The 19,978-nt window shown below is 44.9% G+C and overlaps 1 protein-coding gene across 6 annotated transcripts in view; it reads left to right on the top strand.

Moving 5' to 3' along the window:
* LOC120298121 (spermatid perinuclear RNA binding protein) overlaps positions 1-19,512 on the top strand; it is an 85,872-nt gene extending 66,360 nt beyond the window's left edge. For 4 of the 6 annotated variants that reach the window (XM_039321500.1, XM_039321501.1, XM_039321498.1 and 1 more), the window contains 9 exons: positions 24-135; positions 1,626-1,718; positions 3,058-3,257; positions 3,348-3,506; positions 6,038-6,172; positions 6,274-6,414; positions 8,286-8,403; positions 10,128-10,181; positions 18,426-19,512. In XM_039321500.1, coding sequence (XP_039177434.1) covers positions 24-135; positions 1,626-1,718; positions 3,058-3,257; positions 3,348-3,506; positions 6,038-6,172; positions 6,274-6,414; positions 8,286-8,403; positions 10,128-10,181; positions 18,426-18,520 — 1,107 coding nt within the window. In that variant the 3' untranslated portion in view covers positions 18,521-19,512. Of the gene's footprint in view, positions 1-23; positions 136-1,625; positions 1,719-3,057; positions 3,258-3,347; positions 3,507-6,037; positions 6,173-6,273; positions 6,415-8,285; positions 8,404-10,127; positions 10,182-15,560; positions 16,103-18,425 lie in introns of those variants that run through there. The other 2 variants (XM_039321503.1, XM_039321502.1) reach the window with 1 other exon arrangement.
* The last annotated feature ends 466 nt before the right edge of the window (positions 19,513-19,978 follow it).

Here is a 19,978-nt window from a genome sequence, read left to right as displayed (position 1 = left end):
TTTTGATTTTTTTTTTCCCCCAGCATGCCCTGAGACTCTCGGCTTTTGGCCAAATCTACAAGGTGCTGGAGATGGACCCTCTCCCTTCCAATAAGCTGTTCCAGAAATATTCGTGGTCGGGGGCCGACAAAGAAGGTAGGTTCACCTGAAGGCAGGACAAGAAGCAAATGGATGGAAACTAATCAAGGAGAGAAGCAACCTAGAACTAAGGAGAAACTTCCTAACGGTGAAGACGATTAACCAGTGGAACAGCTTGCCACCAGAAGTTGTTGGTGTTCCATTACTGGAGGTTTTTCAGAAGCGATTGGACAGCCACTTGACTGGGATGGTATAGGGCAGGGGTAGGCAACCTTGGCTCTTTTATGACTGGTGGACTTCAACTCCCAGAATTCCTGAGCCAGCATGGCTCAGCTTGGAAACCTCTCCCTTTCCCCTCAGCCTGGCTGGCTCAGGAATTCTGGGAGTTGAAGTCCATGAGTCATAAAAGAGCCAAGGTTGGCTACCTTAGGCCTAGGCCGCTTTATGACTTGTGGACTTCAACTCCCAGAATTCCTGAGCCAGCATGGCTCAGCTTGGAAACCTCTCCCTTTCCCCTCAGCCTGGCTGGCTCAGGAATTCTGGGAGTTGAAGTCCATGGGTCATAAAAGACCCAAGATTGCCTACCCTTGGTCTAGGGTTTCCTGCCTGAGCAGGGGGTTGGACTAGAAGACCTCCAATGTCCCTTCCAGCTCTGTTATTCTGTTCATTCTCCCTTTCCTCAACAGCCGATCTCCATCACAGTCTGTTCCAGCGATACAATCACGGACTAATTAATTGCAACTAATTGACTATGTACTGGAAAATTATAATCTCCGCGACGTTTTTAAACTCCCTCATTGATTCGTTTATATTTTACTTTTTATTTCTCCTCTTTGAGGGCTTTTTATGTTTGTTTATATATATTTTTAATAAGAGATTTCCCCCCCCCCTCCCAAACAACCCCTCCCCTCTCCTGCATCTAAAGAGCGGTTCCCACAGCCAATCTTTCTTGATGCAAAAGTTTGTTTTTTCAATGTCTGCGGACATTCTCCGTCTTCCAGGTCATAGCTGTCCCCAAAGGTGCTTTTTCAAGAGGCAACTGGACTGTCTGGTTTTTCTTTGAAGACCTTTCGCTTCTCTTCCCAGAAGCTTCTTCAGCTCTGACTGGAAGGTGGGGAATGGAAGGGTTTATACTCCTTACATACTCCCGAATGGATTTCCAGAAAACATCGCAGACTCCGGGAACCGTTTGTGGTTCAGTTTGAGATGCAGACCACCCAGACTCTTTCCCCATTCTTCTCCACTCCCATTTGCACTGCTCAGGTGACAGGTAAAGCCTCCAAGTGGCCTCAATGACTCTCTAAAAGGAGTATAAATCTTTCCACTCCCCCCACCATCCCGTCAGAGCTGAAGAAGCTTCTGGGATGAGCAGCGAAACGTCTTCGAAGGAAAAACAAAAAAGTCCAGTGGCCTGGTGAAAAAAAAATCACCTTTGGGGTGTTTTTTCCCCAACGCTGTTTCCGTGGCTCAGCTGCAGCATATCCATCAGCGCCGCTCGCCTCTTCCTTTTATGCAATTAAAAAAAAAAAAGCATTTTCTCTTTCTAGGCCCAGTTTCCTCTGCCCTCAAGAGGCCTTTCGAAGACGGGTTGGGGGACGAGAAAGACCCCAGTAAGAAAATGAAGAGGAATTTGAGGAAAAGTAAGGATGCGTTCTCCTCCCTGTTCATTATTGCCACATTGTTTATTTCCCAGCTGCCCTTCGTTTCCCTTCCATTGTTAGCTAATTCTTGCAATGGTGAATTTCTGGCCCTCGTTTATCGACTGTCTCCTTTGGCCACTGTTTGCAGTTAACGACGGTGAGGAAAAAGTCACTTGGCAACCGGTCTTTGCATTTACGGCCAGTTTACAACGCAAAGGAAAACTGAAGTAAGACGGCGAAGCCAGTCGTGGTTTCACTCAGCGATTGCTTCGCTTAAGGACCGAGTTCCAATTGTGGATGCTGAATGAGTCCTTTGAATATTTCCAGTGCTTGGCAGAAGATGCTTTTCTTTGCGTCTTGAATCGGCCACAATCAGCTCTGATTTTACCTGTTTGGCTTCTCTCTAGTCAACAAGTAAAACTAGAAGATCCCTATTTTTCTCTGTATAAAAATTGCTAGATTCTTTTTTCCCAAACCTCACTGTAGGTGCTTTGGATTTGGATAAAACCTTTGCTTTTTTTGCACGTGCTGGGTGTTAAGCTTTCAAACAAATTTCAAACTTCGTCTGAGAGGTGGTTTCAGGGAATTAAATTTAACGAAGAAGTAAATTAAATACATGAATGAATGAATGAATGAGAAAGACAAAAAGAAAGAAAGAAAAAAGGAAAGAAAGAAAGAAAGAAAGAGAAAGAAAGAAAGAAAGAGAAAGAAAGAAAGAAAGATAAGATAACCTTTATTGTCATTTTTTTACTGTGGGCACAACGGCATACATCAAAAATGAAATTTAGTATTTGTATGATTTTGTATTTGGACAATTGATTTGCCCTGCCACCACAGTGATTCTTAAGCACTGGTTTGTAAAATGAAAAAAAACTAATAAAACTTGTTTTTTAAAAAAATGAAATTTAGTTGACCGCTCTCAAAGTGAAACACATACATGACACAGACCTAAAACATAACTATATAAAACAAAAGAAAAGGAAGGGAAGGGAAGGAAAGAAAGCAAAAGGAAAGGAAAGGAAAATGAAAGGGAAGGAAAGTTGGTTCTGGAAAACATTAGCCTATTCCAGTTCTTCCATTCAGACAATAATAGGAAGTGATTGAGTGGTCTCCTTTTTCTGGATTATTATTTTTTTTCCAATTTTCCTGGCTAAACTTCAGCTCTAGGATCGCCTGGTGGTCTCCTGACCCTGCTTAGTTTCTCTGAGACAAGGGAACCTGCAAGACTCTCAAAGAGCTACAGGAGTGAAGCAAAGCCACACACACACAAACACACACACGTAGCCCTCCCAGCTTCTCCCCTTCTGAGTCTTGTCTCCGCCTTGGCTTCCTCCAACAGTCCTTGACAGCAAAGCAATAGACCTCATGAATGCCTTGATGCGGCTGAACCAGATCCGGCCCGGCCTGCAGTACAAGCTCCTCTCTCAGTCGGGGCCCGTCCACGCCCCGGTCTTCACCATGTCCGTGGACGTGGACGGAACGACCTACGAAGCCTCAGGACCTTCCAAGAAGACGGCCAAGCTTCACGTGGCCGTAAAGGTGAGTCGGCCAGGTTGAGACCAGGGGATGAAGTTTTGGCTTGGCCTCGTGCCGAAGGAAACGGTCTCCTGATCAAGGCAATTTACGCAGGTGTTGCAAGCGATGGGCTACCCCACCGGCTTCGACGCAGACATGGAATGCACCAGCTCCGATGAGAAGTCGGATACAGAAGGGAAAAATGAGACTGTGTCTTCAAACACAAGCAATAATAATGGGAATTCCACGGTTGATACCTCTGCAACCTTAGAGGTGCGTCTCCTTCCTTCCTCCTTTCCTCCCTTTCTTTCTTTCTTTCTTTCTTTCTTTCTTTCTTTCTTTCTTTCTTTCTTTCTTTCTTTTTTTCTTTCTTTTTTCCTTCCTTCTTTTTCCCTTCTTTCTTTCCTTCCCTCCCTCCTGCCCTTCTTTCCTCCCTTCCCTCCCTCTTTCTTCCTTCTTTTCTCTTTCCTTTCTTCCTTCTTCCCTCCCTCCTGCCCTTCTTTCCTCCCTTCCTCCCTTCCTTCCCTCCCTCTTTTTTCTTTCTTTCTTTTTCTCTTTCTTTCCTTCCTTTCTCTCTTTCCTTCCTTCCTTCCATTCCCTTCTTCCTTCCTCTCTTTTCTCTCTATCTCTCACCTTCCTTCCCTTTCCCTCCTTCCTTCCTTCCTTCCTTCCTTTTTCCCTTCCTTTTTCCCTTCCTCTTGTCCTTCTTCTTTCCTTCCTTTCTTCTTCCCTCTCTCCTTCCCTCCCACTCTTTCTCTTTTTTCCTTCCTTCCTTCCTTCCTTCCTTCCTTCCTTCCTTCCTTCCTTCCTTCTTTCCTTCTTTCCTTCCTTCTTCCCTCCCTCCTTTCCTTCCTTCCTTTCTTCCTCTCTCCCTCCCTCCCCCCTCCCTTCTTTCCCTCTTCCCTCCTTCTTTTCCTTCGTTCCTTCCTTTATTCCTCCCTTCCTTTTTTCCTCCCTCCCTCTTTGCATTTCTTGTTTATTCTCTATGAGATCGAAAAGTTTTCCCTTTTTTAAAACGGAAAGTGAGGTGCCAATTTCTGGGTCCGGAGAGAAAGCCCCTAAAGACCCCTTTATGGCTCTTTAGGGCCTCAGTGGTCAAAACCCAAAACTGGGTTGTCTTTCGTGTGCAAAGCCCTTCCAGCGCGCCCGAGGAGGATGCTTCGTTTCCTACTTGCCCCACTCTTTCTGCCACTCTCTTTCTCTCCCTTTGCTCTTTTTCACAAAAGGAGAAAAAAGCTAAGGCATTGTTTTAGGACCAAAATGGTTTCATTCACCACCACCACCACCGCCGCCAGACTTCGGCTGCCGCAGTTTGTGTGGGCTGAGGGACACTGGGACACCCGGCGAGTAACGTGATCTTCCCCTTGCTCAGCGTCAGAGCAGGCGCCCCGGAGTAACTGGAAACTTCTGCCTCCTCTCCAGTATTTCTGTCCCAGGAGGGTGGAAGGGGGGGGGGGCAACCGTCCTAGAGACGCCAAGCTATGCCGGCCTGTGGAGGGCAGCCCTGAAGGAGCGGGGGGGGGGTCCCCCAGGCTGTCACATCGTTCCACAAACAGGGAGGTCCCCTGTGCTGCTTGCCGTTTCCTGAAAAATACGGGGGTGTCACCAGGTGTGAAAAACGCTCGTGAGCACGATATTTGTAGGGGGAAAAAACCCACGGGTGGGTCCAGGAACGAACTGCATCCCTTTCTTGTATGAATTGTGCCAGAGCTGTTTCCTGAAGGGGGGGTTGGGGTGGGGGGGATAGACAAATCTGGAGCTGCTCCTTCCTTGCTTTCTCTTCTCCATCTGTCTTATCTATCCATCCCTCTGTCGTCTCTAATCGCCTGTCTTCATTCATTCTGTCTTTCCATCTTCCCTTTCTGTTTGTCTGTCCTTCTCTTTCTCTCTCCCTCTTTTTCTCTCCTCCCTCTTCCCTTCCCTCTGTCCATATTCCACTCCTTCCTCCCTCCCTTCCTTCCTTCCATCCATCCATCTATCCATCCTTCTATTCAGCTCTGTCTGTCTGTCTGTCTGACTATCCACCCACCCACCCACCAACCCATCATCTATCTATCTATCTATCTATCTATCTATCTATCTATCTATCTATCTATCTATCATCTACCTACATGCATACATATTTATTCTATTCTATTCTATTCTATTCTATTCTATTTTCTATATTCTATTCTATTTTCTATATTCTATTCTATTCTATTCTATTCTATTCTATTCTATTCTATTCCATTCCATTCCATTCATCATGTACCTATTTATTTATCGAATATCTATCTATCTATCTATCTATCTATCTATCTATCTATCTATCTATCTATCTATCTACCCATCTGCCTATCTATCTATCTATCTATCTATCTATCTATCTATCTATCTATCTATCTATCTATCGTCTACCTACATGCATACATATCTATTCTATTCTATTTTCTATATTCTATTCTATTCTATTTTCTATGTTCTATTCTATTCCATTCCATTCCATTCATCATGTACCTATTTATTTATCGAATATCTATCTATCTATCTATCTATCTATCTATCTATCTATCTATCTATCTATCCATCCATCTGTGTGTCTGTCTGTCTATCTATCTATCTATCTATCTATCTATCTATCTATCTATCTATCCGTCTGTGTGTCTGTCTGTCTATCTATCTATCTACCTACCTACCTACATGTCCGTCTGTCTGTCTGTCGATCTGTCTGTCTCTTTACCTACCTATCTACCTACTTACCTACGTTCCACGGGATGAAACCGTGGGGGTCCTGGCTGCCCTCAAGCCCTCCCTGCTTCTCCTAGGTCCGAACTCAGGGTCCCATCCTCACAGCCAGCGGCAAGAATCCGGTGATGGAGCTAAACGAGAAGCGGCGAGGCCTGAAATATGAGCTCATCTCCGAGACGGGAGGAAGCCACGACAAGCGGTTTGTGATGGAGGTGAGGAGGGCCCCCGTCCACCCACCCGCCCACCCCCGGGCTTGGGATTTCCTCTGGGGGTGACGCCCAACTTGGGTGCCAATTGCCAATCTCGCTTCCAGGTAGAAGTCGACGGGCAGAGGTTCCGAGGGGCTGGCCCCAACAAGAAAGTAGCCAAGGCCAGCGCTGCCTTGGCAGCTCTTGAGAAGCTCTTTTCGGGCCCCAACGCAGCTGCCAACAAGAAGAAAAAGATTCTCCCACAGGTGAGAGGGGAGGCGGCCCAGGTGGATCTGCAAGCTTCTGAAACCAGCAGAAACCCAGAAGAAATGGATGGGGGAGGGGGAGGCTTTGGGCTGGAGAAGAAGGGAGGGGAGTAGATCCAGCTGGGGGGAATTGAGGGAGGGGTTTGAGCAGAGCAGGAGAGGACAAACTGTGGCCCTTCGTGACAGCATCGTGGGGAAGAGAAAGCCATCTGCACTCCACTCCACTTCCATATTCTATTCTATTCTATTCTATTCTATTCTATTCTATTCTATTCTACTCTATTCTTTTCTACTCTACTCTACTCTACTCTACTCTACTCTACTCTACTCTACTCTACTCTACTCTATTCTACTCTATACTCTACTCTATTCCATTCCACTCCACTCCACTCCACTCCACTTCCATATTCTATTCTGTTCTATTCTATTCTACTCTACTCTACTCTACTCTATTCCACTCCACTCCAGTCCACTCCACTTCCATATTCTAATCTATTCTATTCTGTTCTATTCTATTCTATTCTACTCTACTCTACTCTACTCTACTCTATTCCATTCCACTCCACTCCACTCCAATCCACTTCCATATTCTATTCTATTCTACTCTACTCTACTCTACTCTACTCTACTCTACTCTACTCTACTCTATTCCACTCCACTCCACTCCACTCCACTCCACTCCACTTCCATATTCTAATCTATTCTATTCTGTTCTATTCTATTCTATTCTATTCTATTCTACTCTACTCTACTCTACTCTATTCTATTCTACTCTATACTCTACTCTATTCCATTCCACTCCACTCCACTCCACTCCACTTCCATATTCTATTCTGTTCTATTCTATTCTACTCTACTCTACTCTACTCTACTCTACTCTATTCCACTCCACTCCAGTCCACTCCACTTCCATATTCTAATCTATTCTATTCTGTTCTATTCTATTCTACTCTACTCTACTCTACTCTATTCCATTCCACTCCACTCCAATCCAATCCACTTCCATATTCTATTCTATTCTATTCTATTCTATTCTACTCTACTCTACTCTATTCCACTCCACTCCACTTCCATATTCTAATCTATTCTGTTCTATTCTATTCTATTCTATTCTATTCTATTCTATTCTATTCTACTCTACTCTACTCTACTCTACTCTACTCTACTCTACTCTATTCCATTCCACTCCACTCCAATCCACTTCCATATTCTATTCTATTCTATTCTATTCTATTCTATTCTATTCTATTCTATTCTACTCTACTCTACTCTATTCCACTCCACTCCACTCCACTTCACTCCACTCCACTCCACTTCCATATTCTAATCTATTCTATTCTGTTCTATTCTATTCTATTCTACTCTACTCTACTCTACTCTACTCTACTCTACTCTATTCTATTCTACTCTATACTCTACTCTATTCCATTCCACTCCACTCCAATCCACTTCCATATTCTATTCTATTCTATTCTATTCTATTCTATTCTATTCTATTCTATTCTATTCTATTCTATTCTATTCTATTCTACTCTACTCTACTCTACTCTATTCCACTCCACTCCACTCCACTCCACTCCACTCCACTTCCATATTCTAATCTATTCTATTCTGTTCTATTCTATTCTATTCTATTCTATTCTACTCTACTCTACTCTACTCTATTCTATTCTACTCTATACTCTATTCCATTCCACTCCACTCCACTCCACTTCCATATTCTATTCTTCCAGCTCCGTCCTTCAATCCATCCTGACCCCCACCTCAGGACCAGAATCCCCCCTTTGAAGGTTACAGAATGAAAGGAAGCGCGTCAACAGCCGCCGCTGTGAGTTTTGCTGGCCTTCACCCTTCTCTGTCTCTCTCCACAGACCAAAGGAGGGCTTGTAAACACAGCCATGTCTGCGGCGGCACGAGGGAGAGGACGAGGGGCTCCCATGCGGGGGGCGTTTGTCGGGGCAGCAGCGGCCACCAGTTACCTGGCACCAGGTAGAACCCGCCCGGGTTGTTCTGGGGTTGTTTACAGGGGAACAACAAGCCCTACCGTGAGGCTGAACTCCCACACAGGAGGAGGCCTTTTCTGAGTCATCATGGCTGCTTAGATCACCTTGGCAACTGTAAGACTTGTGGACTTCAACTCCCAGAATTCCTGCTTTGCTGGCTGAGGAATTCTGGGAGTTGAAGTCCACAAGTCTTACAGTTGCCAAGATTGGAGAGTCCTGCTTTAGAGGGCTGAAATCCCATTTTTAATTAAATTGTGGTTCCCAAACTACAAACCAACCTCAAGTCTTTGCCGCATGCAGGCTTCTGTTACCTGGTTAGAGTGTTACCTCGTATGGGTAAAAGACCCAGCACCCCCAGAGGAAAAAAACAGGAGTTATCCACAACATACAGGGTAAGGAGTGCAACAACCACTATGTAGGACAGACAGGCAGAAGATGGGCCGAAGGCAGACAGGAACACCGACTGGCAGTCAGAAGCCTGATGAAAATTTCACTTTAATTTCACAACACAGAGACAGATTCAACCATAGTTTTAATTGGGGAAGTGTGACCCTCCTAGACCAGGCCGAATCCAAAAATGCCAGGAGATTTCTAGAAGCCCGGCACTCTGACAAATCAGCCATCAATAGACACGTAGACATTATATAGATGATGCAAAAGAGACAATCAACCAGCCGCAAAGAGAAAAAGACCCCAGCGCACCAACAGGAAAGCAGATCAGCATAGATTCACTTCAGACCAAGAATCCAGGAAGCAGGACCCCAATCCAGAAATGGCCATTAGTAAACAGCCCAATCAAAGACTCCCTAAGACCCCACCCAGCCAGACAGGCAAGACCCCAGAATATAAACTGACAGCAAACTAGCACTCCTGACTAGAATAGAATAGGATAGGATAGGATAGGATAGGATAGAGGATAGAGGATAGGATAAATAGAAATAGAGAATATAGGATAGGATAGGATAGGATAGGATAGGATAGGATAGGGAATGGAATTAAGAATAGAATAGAAAATAGAATAGAACAATAGAAAATAGAAGAAGAAGAAGAAGAAGAAGAAGAAGAAGAAGAAGAAGAAGAAGAAGAAGAAGAAGAAGAAGAAGAAGAAGAAGAAGAAGAAGAAGAAGAAGAAGAAGAAGAAGAATAGAATAGAATATGGAATGGGATAGAATAGAATAGAATAGAATAGAATAGAATAGAATAGAATAGAATAGAATAGAAAGGAGAAGAAGAAGAGGAAGAAGAAGAAGAAGAAGAAGAGAATATGAAATGGGATAGAATAGAATATAGAATATGGAATGGGATAGAATAGAATAGAATAGAATAGAATAGAATAGAATAGAAAGGAGAAGGAGAAGAATAGAAAATAGAATAGAATAGAAAATAGAATAGAATAATAACCTTATTGTCACTTTAAATGTACACTAATCAGCATACATTAAAATGAGATTTTATTGCCTATAGCTCTCAAAGGGTAACCGCCTCCAAGATACACTGCATAAACATAACCCCCCCAAAAAGTATGCATATACCCACATACACACACAGGCCCAGAGAAACAACACAGTCTAGTTCGGATGTATGCATATACATAGCCTATGTGTTCAGATGACCACACGACCGGCGGGCATCTCTGGCCTTGCCCCTTTTCTCCGTGCCCACCAGAGAGGGGGGGAAACCTGTCACCATTTCTCTCTGCTTCTCTTGCAGGATACGCGGCACCCTACGGATACAACGCAACCGCTGCCGCCGCCCCGGCTTATGGTAGGTCCCGCCCTTTTCCTTGTCTACCAAATATATCTCCCCATTCTCAGGCCAGCTTTTTGGGGGGAGGGGGGAAGGCAAAGTGCGGGGGGGGGCTCCTGGACGGCCATCAGCCAAGCTGCTCTTCTCGCTGTGGCTTGTTCCTCTTAATTTGCTTCTGCCTGACTGCCAAAGAGCTGCTTGTCCTAACTGCCTGCTCCCTCCTTCCTTTCCTCCCCCTCCTCCCCGCGCCGGACCTGGTAGCCCGTGTCTCCCACGCCTTCGGAATGGCCATTTTGTGCTCCATTCAAAGCCACTCAAAGGGCCAAGTCTTCGTCCTATCTCAGAGTCCACGTTGGCTTCTCTCCCGCCGGCCCTCTCTGGCTCACCAAGGTCCTGAGATGCTGTAGGCTTCCCATGGGCATCTGGGACCCCCTCCGAGGGTGGGCCTTCCCATTGCATCTCCCATCGTTCCCCAGTCTGTCTGGGGGCAGATGGGAACCGGTAGGGAGGGACACCAGACTGGAGAAAGGGGCTGCCACCACACAGCCCGCATGGCCCTCGATGTTTGTGGCCCCCAGGAGAGAAGAGGATAAGGGTCCTGTTTGTGGGCGCCCGGCCTAATCCTGCAGAGTCCAGAGGCCCAGATTTTCAGCCGCGAGGCCCTAGCACAGGGGTAGGCAACCTTGGCTCTTTTATGACTGGTGGACTTCAACTCCCAGAATTCCTGAGCCAGCCACGCTGGGGGGAAAGGGAGAGGTTTCCAAGCTGAGCCAGGCTGGCTCAGGAATTCTGGGAGTTGAAGTCCACGAGTCCTAAAGGGGGGCATAGTTCCCCCATGCTGGCTCAGGAATTCTGGGAGTTGAAGTCCACCAGTCATAAAAGAGCCAAGGTTGCCTACCCCTGGCCTAGCAACTTCCAAGAGCCAGGGAAGACATTTTGGAATTGGTAGAAGCCGATGCTTCTTCCCTGGAATTCTCTTAAGAATTCCCCTGCACCTCGACTTACAACCACGACCGAGCTTGGAATCCCTGTGAAAACCTTTCTGAAGTGAATGTTGCCCCCAATTTACGGCCCGTTGTTAAGCGAATCACTATGGATAAGTTAGCAACCCGGCTGGGAAGCGAATCTGGCTTCTCCCCAAGGGCTCGTCAGAAAGTCACAGAAAGGGGGTCACGTGACCCACACACCCCCGGGGACGCTGCGACCGTCGTAAATAGGAAGCGTCTGAAGTTTGACCAGGCGACCATGGGGGGATGCTTTAATGTAAGTGTGAAAAATGGTCGCAAGGGTGAAAAACGGTCATAAAATCACCTCTTTTTCAGCGACGTAACTTTGAACGGGTCACTAAAGCCAACCGTTGTAAGTCGGGGACTCCCCGTGCGGCGTGTCCTGACTCCGCCGTTCTTGGAAAACCCGCCCGTTGGCATAACCGTGCTCTCCTCTCCCCATCTTTTTCCCTCTCCCAAAGACAGGGTGGTCTTGTCCCCAGCTGGCCCTGCTGAGGTCTGCCCTTCGCTCCCCATCCCCAGCAGGGCTTGGACGGGGACCCTCCCCGTGGTGCTTGATTTTAAAAAAACCTGGATCGTTTCTTTAAAAAATGATTGGCCCTTTGATGACTTTGAATGTAGTTTTATGCCGAGGAGGACGGCCTTTGGAGTCAGCGATGGTTGCAGCTGCCCGTTGTGTCTCTGCATGACCTGCTTGCCCACTCCCAGTCGGCCCTTGCAGGAGATTCTGCACGGAAGTGCGACGGCATTGCCCAATCTTCTTGGAGGGAGCCCCTTCTGAACCCCAGGGAAGCCAATGGGTTAGTGCAAGGGGCCCCTGACTGTGCACCCCGGAGGTTTTAACTCCAAATTCGAAAGCAAGCTGGTTGAATTGCCGCGTGTCCCGGCTCTAATCTTACCAACTTCCCTAAGGAAGAAATAAACACTCTGCAAAAACAGGGTGGGTGGGTGGGGGGGCAGGCAGCTGAGAGATGCTGGAAATAAATTGAGTCAAGCCAAGGTTTGGAGTTGGGAGAAAGTTTTAATTCCCGGGACTTTGTTGAGGATGTTTTCCTTGACTAGACAGTCCCTCTTTCTCCGTGCCTTGGGAAGGAGCTGATCTGGGAAAGGAATGGGGCTGTCCAGTCTGCTGTCCCCATTTTCTCTCTCACCTACCCCCAAATTGAGAATAGAACAGAACAGAATAGAATAAGAAAGGAATAGAATAGAATAGAATAGAATAGAATAGAATAGAATAGAATAGAATAGAATAGAATAGAATAGAATAGAATATAGAATGGAATGGAATAAAATACAATAAGAAATAGAATAGAATATAAGAAATAGAATAGAATATGGAATGGGGTAGAATATAGAATATGGAATAGAATTAGAAATAGAATAGAATAGAATAGAATAGAATAGAATAGAATAGAATAGAATAGAATAGAATAGATATGGAATGGGATAAAATAGAATATGGAATAGAATAGAATAGAATATAGAATAGAATATAGAATAGAATGGAATAAAATACAATAAGAAATAGAATAGAATATAGAATAGAATAGAATAGAATTAGAATAGAATAGAATAGAATATAGAATAGAATGGAATAAAATACAATAAGAAATAGAATAGAATATAGAATAGAATAGAATAGAATAGAATAGAATAGAATAGAATAGAATAGGATGATAGAGAATGTGCAAGATCAGAAAAAAATGCCTTACAGAATATAGAATAACAGAGCTGGAAGGGACCTTGGAAGTCATCTAGTCCAACCCCCTGCTCAGGCAGGAGACCCTATAAAGGGGGTAGGCAACCTTGGCTCCTTTATGACTTGTGGACTTCAATACCCAGAATTCCTGAGCCAGCCATGATGAACCAGCCATTCCTGGGAGTTGAAGTCCACAAGTCATAAAAGAGCCAAGGTTGCCTACCCCTGGTCTACACCCTTTGATTTAACTTCACAAGACTTTTCTACTGACATAAGCAACTGGTCTGTCCCATGACCCACTGGTTGATTTACATGTTGGCTACACATATGTGAAAAGGATCCCACTCTGATTTCTCCCATCTTCCTGCAACCATGAATTTATCCCAGGAACTATGGGCTATCTATCTTCCTTGCTCAATCTCATAATGTCCTGCTAATCACGTGAAGCAACTGCCCCAAGATTGGAACAAACCCTTTCAGAGGGATCATGCTGCAAAAGTTCCAATGGATTTCGTTCAAAAATACGCAGGAGCAATGAAGTAAAAATTTTCTCTATGTAAATTATGGTTTGTTTGATTCAAGTATCAATTGAGGCGTTCCTGGTAAAAAAGACTGGGACCATGGCCTTGGCAGTTTAGAGAAATCAGAGAGAAGCAACCTGGGATTAAGGAGAAGGTTCCTAACAGTGAAGACAATTAACCAGGGGAACAGCTTGCCACCAGAGGTTGTGGGTGCTCCATCACTGGAGGTTTTTAAGAAGAGACTGGACAGTCAGCTGTCTCAGATGGTATAGGGTCTCCTGCTTGAGCAGGGGGCTGGACTAGAAGACCTCCAAGGTCCCTTCCAGCTTCTATTCTATTCTATTCTATTCTATTCTATTCTATTCTATTCTATTCTATTCTATTCTATTCTATTCTTATAATTATTTTTCTATATTTCTGTTCTATTTTTCTGTATATTCTATTCTATTTATTCTATTCTATTCTACTCTACTCTACTCTTTCTATTCTATTTCTATTCCATTCCATTCTTCTACTCTACACTCTACTTGTTTTTCTATTCTATTCTATTCTATTCTATTCTATTCTATTCTATTCTATTCTATTCTATTCTATTCTATTCTATTCTATTCCTTAGTTCTATTTTATTCTATTCCTTAATTCTATTCTATTCTATTCTACTATTATTTTTCTATATTTCTGTTCTGTTCTATTTTTCTGTATATTCTATTCTACTCTACTCTTTCTATTCTATTTCTATTCCATTCCATTCTTCTACTCTACTCTACTCTTTTTTCTGTTTCTATTCCATTCTATTCTTCTACTCTACTCTACTCTACTCTACTCTATTCCTTAGTTCTGTTATTCTATTCCTTAATTCTATTCTATTATTATTTTTCTATATTTCTGTTCTGTTCTATTTTTCTGTATATTCTATTCTATTTATTCTATTCTACTCTACTCTGCTCTGCTCTGCTCTATTCTTTCTATTCTATTTCTATTCCATTCCATTCTTCTACTCTACTCTACTCTATTCTTTCTATTTCTATTCCATTCCATTCTATTCTATTCTATTCTATTCTATTCTATTCTATTCTATTCTATTCTATTCTATTTATTCTATTCCTTAGTTCTATTTTATTCTATTCCTCTATTCTATTCTATTCTATTCTATTCTATTCTATTCTATTCTATTCTATTCTATTCTATTCTATTCTATTCTATTCCTCTCCTACCTCCGCGCCCGTGCTAACTGAAGCGGTCCATGGCTGACTCCAAACAGCTTATGCAGAGCAATGCTTACCTCTTCCTCTGCATAAACAACTCTGACGGGTCCCCTTCCTTGGTTTTGTTTCTGTCCTTTGGAAATGTCTGATGGATCAGTTGGTTAGTTGGTTAATTAGTCGCTTGATTGTGGTGCTGAGTTTTGGGGCTGCGGCCACTGCTCCTGATTTTGTGACACCCCCCCCCCCGCCCACCCCTGTCCTTTTCTCTCTTCTCTGCCTGCGTGGAGCTGTTTGCATGTTGGGGGAAAAAAATCACTCTGACCATGTTTGATCCTGTTTGGAAAAAAAAAAAAAACTGCTGTTGCTGCTTTCTGATTTCTAAAAAAACAGACCAGTAGGGGGAAACGATTCAGAGAGAGAGACCATCCATGGAAGCCTTCTCGTTTTGGTACTTTTTGCTTAAACAACAACAAAAAAAATTGAGCATCTTCCCAAGATTCTCGCGAGGCCACAAGAATTTTTTAAAACTAGGGCAAAGAGAAACCTTCAAAAAACACCCTGCCCTCCTTATCTTTCCCACCCTGGGGAGGGTGGGGGAATCCATCGATCAATCCAGGAACGAATCGCCCACTCTGGGTTGGGAGCCAGGCTGTGCAGTATGGGTCTGCTGGTCTGCAGCACAAGATCAGTCAGACTTTGCCGGCCTGGTGGGCGTGGACTTGCCAAGCTCTTGAAACGGGTCGCTTAGTAGGATCCCTTTCTCAGGATGAGAAGTCCATTGGGAAGGAATTGGATCTCTTTGATCTTGGGAACGGTGATGGAAGGGATTAACGTTGACCCAGAGACACCTCTGTCTTTAGATGTGGGGGAGAATTAGGAGAGCAAACCCAATTTCCTTCTACTCCTTCCTTTTGTAGCTTACCTTTCTCGGACATTTAGATTTATCCAAATGCTTTCTTCCATAGGTCTGCCCAAAAGAATGCTTCTGTTGCCAGTTATGAAATTTCCAACTTTTCCAATGCCCCATTATTCGTTCTTTTAGCCATCGGCTGAGACTCTTATCCGGCTTCCACACACACACAACAGGATGTTAGAAGGAAGACACTCAGCTTAGTCTACCTACCTTTTTGTAATCCTGGTTTTCTTGGAAAGACACACACACTCACACACTTGAGCAAAAACCATTTGTAAAGATCCATCTTTTTCCACTTCTTTTTTTTTTTAATTTTTGTTTTAACAAAACGCAAACTTCGTCCTCTTAAAAAACTTGAAGAAGGAAAAAAAAAACCACATACATGAAACTATGGTCTGTGAAAATGGTTACCTCATTCCCCCCCCCCTTTCCCTTCACCTCCAGAATAACTTATATCGACTTTTTGTTATAGGGAAAAAAAACTTTAGACGCTTTTGTTTTTAACTGAACGGAATCCGAATTATGTAAAACCTTGTGAAAGATGTATAGACTATACAAACGCTGATCACAAAATAAAACCAGTTTTTGTTGTAATACAGAGTATTTTTTTTTTATTTTTTTTGGCCTGTTTCCTAATACCAAGCCCTGGGCCCAAATCTTTTATCATTTTAGGTTTATGTGATGCAGTGTTCTTGTTTTGGGATTTTTTTTCTGTGTGTGGGTTTTGTTTTTTTTAAAAGGAACTGACACGCCAATAAATTACTTTTCTTTTCTTAAGAAAGGAAGGTGAAAAGTTAGTTTTATACTCAAGGAAGTTTCTGTAATCTGGTTGATTCTTTGAGAGATTGCCTCTTAAGGTTAGCAGTGCATTAGGGCTTTGTGGGGTCTCTTCCCAGGACACCTACCTCCAACGCAAGGGCATTTCCCACGACTTTGTGCATGACGGGGATACGTAAGACTGTCTTACCTGTGTTTTTGCACCTGGCCGTCTCTACCTGTGGCTTTCTCCTCAGGCCCTTGTGAATCGGGGTTTTTTAATGTTGGACTCTCAACAACCAGCAAGGTTTTCTTTCTCTGTTCTGAGTTCTTTTGATTTTGGAACTAAGAAGGCCTTGGAATTTGTCCAGGGTTTCTGCTCATTAGTCCCCACACCTTATTAAAAAGCTGCTTTGTGCTAAGCCAGCCGGAATATTCGGTGAAATCATTTGCGGGAGATCAAGCCATTAGCTTTTATCCATGTCTTACGGGGATTCCGATGGCTCAGGTCTGTAACAATTTGGACCTTTTCCACGCCAGAGCTCTTAAAACAAACCCACCTCGAGTAAATGAAACGGTTCTTGTGGCCTCTTTTTAAAAGCCCGTTGACGCGTTTCTCCCCATTCTCCTCGGTAGCCTTGCGCAATTCGAAGAATCTGAAGCAGCAACAGCCCCCATGAAAAACCGCTATTTTAATTGTCTGGTGTCGTCCAGCACTGCTGTGAATACTTCACTCTTTCAGCCATAGGCCGGTATCTCACGCCTCTTTCCTTGAATTTCCGTACAAAAAAAAGGTCATCGTTCACACGGGGGGACACCCCTGCGGCTCCCCTGCTGTTTTGGGGGTACAGAAAGAGCTGTGAACGAGGAATTGACGGTTATTAAGGCATCACCACCCCACCCAGTGCAAGCGACCCGTTGCTCTTTTCAAAAGTTGTCCATCTGTGGTTCCCCTTTCAAAACAGTTGCTCCTCCAAGGATGCTACGGACCGACGGGCGGGAGTGGGGAAACGGGGCAGACGGAGAGAAGGCGGGTGAGCAGGGGATGAGTCCGTCCTCGGCGCCAGACGGAGCTGCCTTGCGGATGGAGAACTCCAGACCCCGAAAGGAACCACAGCTGGTTTTGGAAAGGAGAAAAGGAGACACGGCTTGTGCTTCTTGGAATGTGCTCCTCCAGTTATTTGTCCCCGTCCTTGGTGGTGTAGCTCCTTCTTCGCTTGCCGCTCGGGGTTGTGATGCTTTAATCCAAGTGGGAGTCCTTTGCGGATCAGCGCAGCAGCACCACCCCGTTGTGGGTACTCCTGCGTCTGTTCCTGCCTTCAAAGGGGGCGGGCGGGGAGGGTAGAGACCCTAATTCTACTCGGGGGGGGGGGGGTGTGCTGTCTTTTCCCACGGGAGAACAGGATTGGTAAACCACGGACTTGTCTGCTGGCCTATGGATGAAAAGGCGCCATCATGGAGCTTGGAAAAGCACAGCGATTGAAGCCGAGGACCCCAGATCAATTGGTTCCTTGCAATTTGGCGGTCGGATCGATTTCCGGAAGGTGGCAGTTCTGTGGAAGGCCACAAAATTCTTCCAAATCCGCTTCTTAAATCTCTTCCCCAGCACGAAGTTCTGGAGAAGTTGCTTCCTGGAGTGGTCCTCTCCTAGCTGTTAGTGGCTTTCTAGACTAGAGCGCTCTGCTCTTTCCAACGCGATGGCCGTCATTTCCAATAATTGATATGAAGTCATTCCCCCCTCTCCATTTATTATTATTTTTATTGATTTATTTTGTCATGTTGGGAGTTACTAACCACATCGTAACTTTTGCCCTGTTGCTGCATATTTTACATTTCTCTGCTTTACCGGGGGGGGGGGGCAACAACAAACCCATTCCTAAGCTACCTTAATTGTTTGGGGTTTTTTTGGTGTGCGTGTTTGAGATTCAGACCAATCTTTGCCTAGAAAGGTACAGAGGGGTGAAGGCATTTGCAAGTGGCTAGAACTAGATTTCCCGGGCGCCCTGTGGCAACGGAAACGCCACCCACGGCTGGAAAGAGCAGAGAAACTAAAGCAGTGCTGTCCCTTTTTAAAAAATATATATATATAAAATTAACCTTCCTTTTTCTTCTTCTTTTTTCCTTCCCTTGTCCTGCCTCTCTGCTCTTTCCCGCGCTGTAGGCGGCTGTTTCATTGACAGTCCTTACTGCCAGCCACTTGATGTGACGCCTTTTATAATTCACCTGGGGCCTCAAGAATACTTCTCTGACTTCTAAAGCAAAAAGGTTGCACAGCTCCAAAGGTGCTTTTCCCCCCCCTTCCCACCCCCACCCGTGAATTTTCAAAGCAAGAGCTAACAAACCCTCGGACTTTCTCCAGCACCCCAAAAGCAATAGGCCACCTTCACACACCCCCTCCCCACCCTGGCTCTTGAAAAACCACAGCAATAGATGTACGATAGCGGGTGGGTGGGGGGGATGTCTTCCGATGCCCTCTTTACGCTTTGCACTATGGGCCGGGTGGTAGCCTCCCACCCAGTTGAACTTAGCTAGCTGAACGCTCAGGACGTTACTGAGCCCGACACGGGGAGCGAAATAACCTCCGTGTTCCTGCCGGTGGAAATGGCTTGAAGAGCGCGCCTGGCATGGGCTCAGGTGCCCAAACGATGCCCTGAATGAGACGGGCTTTTAAAGCAATCGTAACCAGGATATCCAGCCGAGAGATAGTCTTAAAGAAGCCCAGCTACCCAAGACGAGGTGAAAGTATCGTGGCAAGACGGCAGGGAGGGGAAAGCGAGGCGCTGGAATCCTTGTGATGGGCTCCTGTGTGTACTCTGTGATAGAAGCTGCCCCTAGACTGTGCCTTTTATTACCAAAAGAGGGGTAGGCCTCTACCCTTGATTATTTTTGCAGCGATTGCAGTTTTCCATCCACCCCATAGCTGCACCCAGAGACATTGGTAGGTAAAATAAGCCGAAAGGCAGAAACTGTAAGCTGAGGTTGCGCAGGCAGATCGGGAAGGATGAGGAGCTAAGCGCTAGAGAATATTTCCGTTCCTGCATTTTGCTACCTTGCAACCTCTTTGTACATGATGCCAGTTTTGTTTTTTTTTCTCTTCATGTTCTTCTCGATGAAATGTGATGTAAATATTTAAGGCAGCGGTTCTCAACCTGTGGGTCGGGACCCCCTTTGGGGTCGAACGACCATTTCACGGGGGTCGCCAAACAACGCAGTCTGCCATTCCCCCCCCCCTTTTCTTAGCTGTGCTACTCCCTTTTATTTTATTGGCTTTCGAAAGCTAATAGAATAGACTCTCTTGAATAGAGTCTAATTCTATTGGCTTTCAAAAGCCAGTAGGAATTGTCCAGGCTGTCTCTGCCCTGCTGAGCCCGCCAAAAGTCCCATTCTGCAAACAGTGCTGCACCCGTTGAGTAGTCCTCGACTTACGACCGGTTGGGGGTCGCGGCATTAAAAAGGTTGAGAACCACTGCGCTAGAGAATATTTCTGTTCCTGCATTTTGCTACCTTGCAGCCTCTTCGTACTTAATGCCAGTTGTTTTTTTTCTCTCTCTTCTTCATGTTCTTCTTGATAAAATGTGATGTAAATATTTAAGGGGACCTGTTGGATTCTGAAAAGGCTTTCTCGGACTTTTTTTGAGGGGGCGGGGGAAGAATGTATTTATTTATTTGAGCTAAAGACCAAGGCGGTTTTATCTTGACTTTCCAAACTACCGT

This window comes from Crotalus tigris, unplaced genomic scaffold (assembly GCF_016545835.1).
Source record: "Crotalus tigris isolate CLP2741 ecotype Arizona unplaced genomic scaffold, ASM1654583v1 scf7180000023746.1698619, whole genome shotgun sequence".
Taxonomy (NCBI): domain Eukaryota; kingdom Metazoa; phylum Chordata; class Lepidosauria; order Squamata; family Viperidae; genus Crotalus; species Crotalus tigris.
This window is presented reverse-complemented; position numbering and strand designations above follow the sequence as displayed.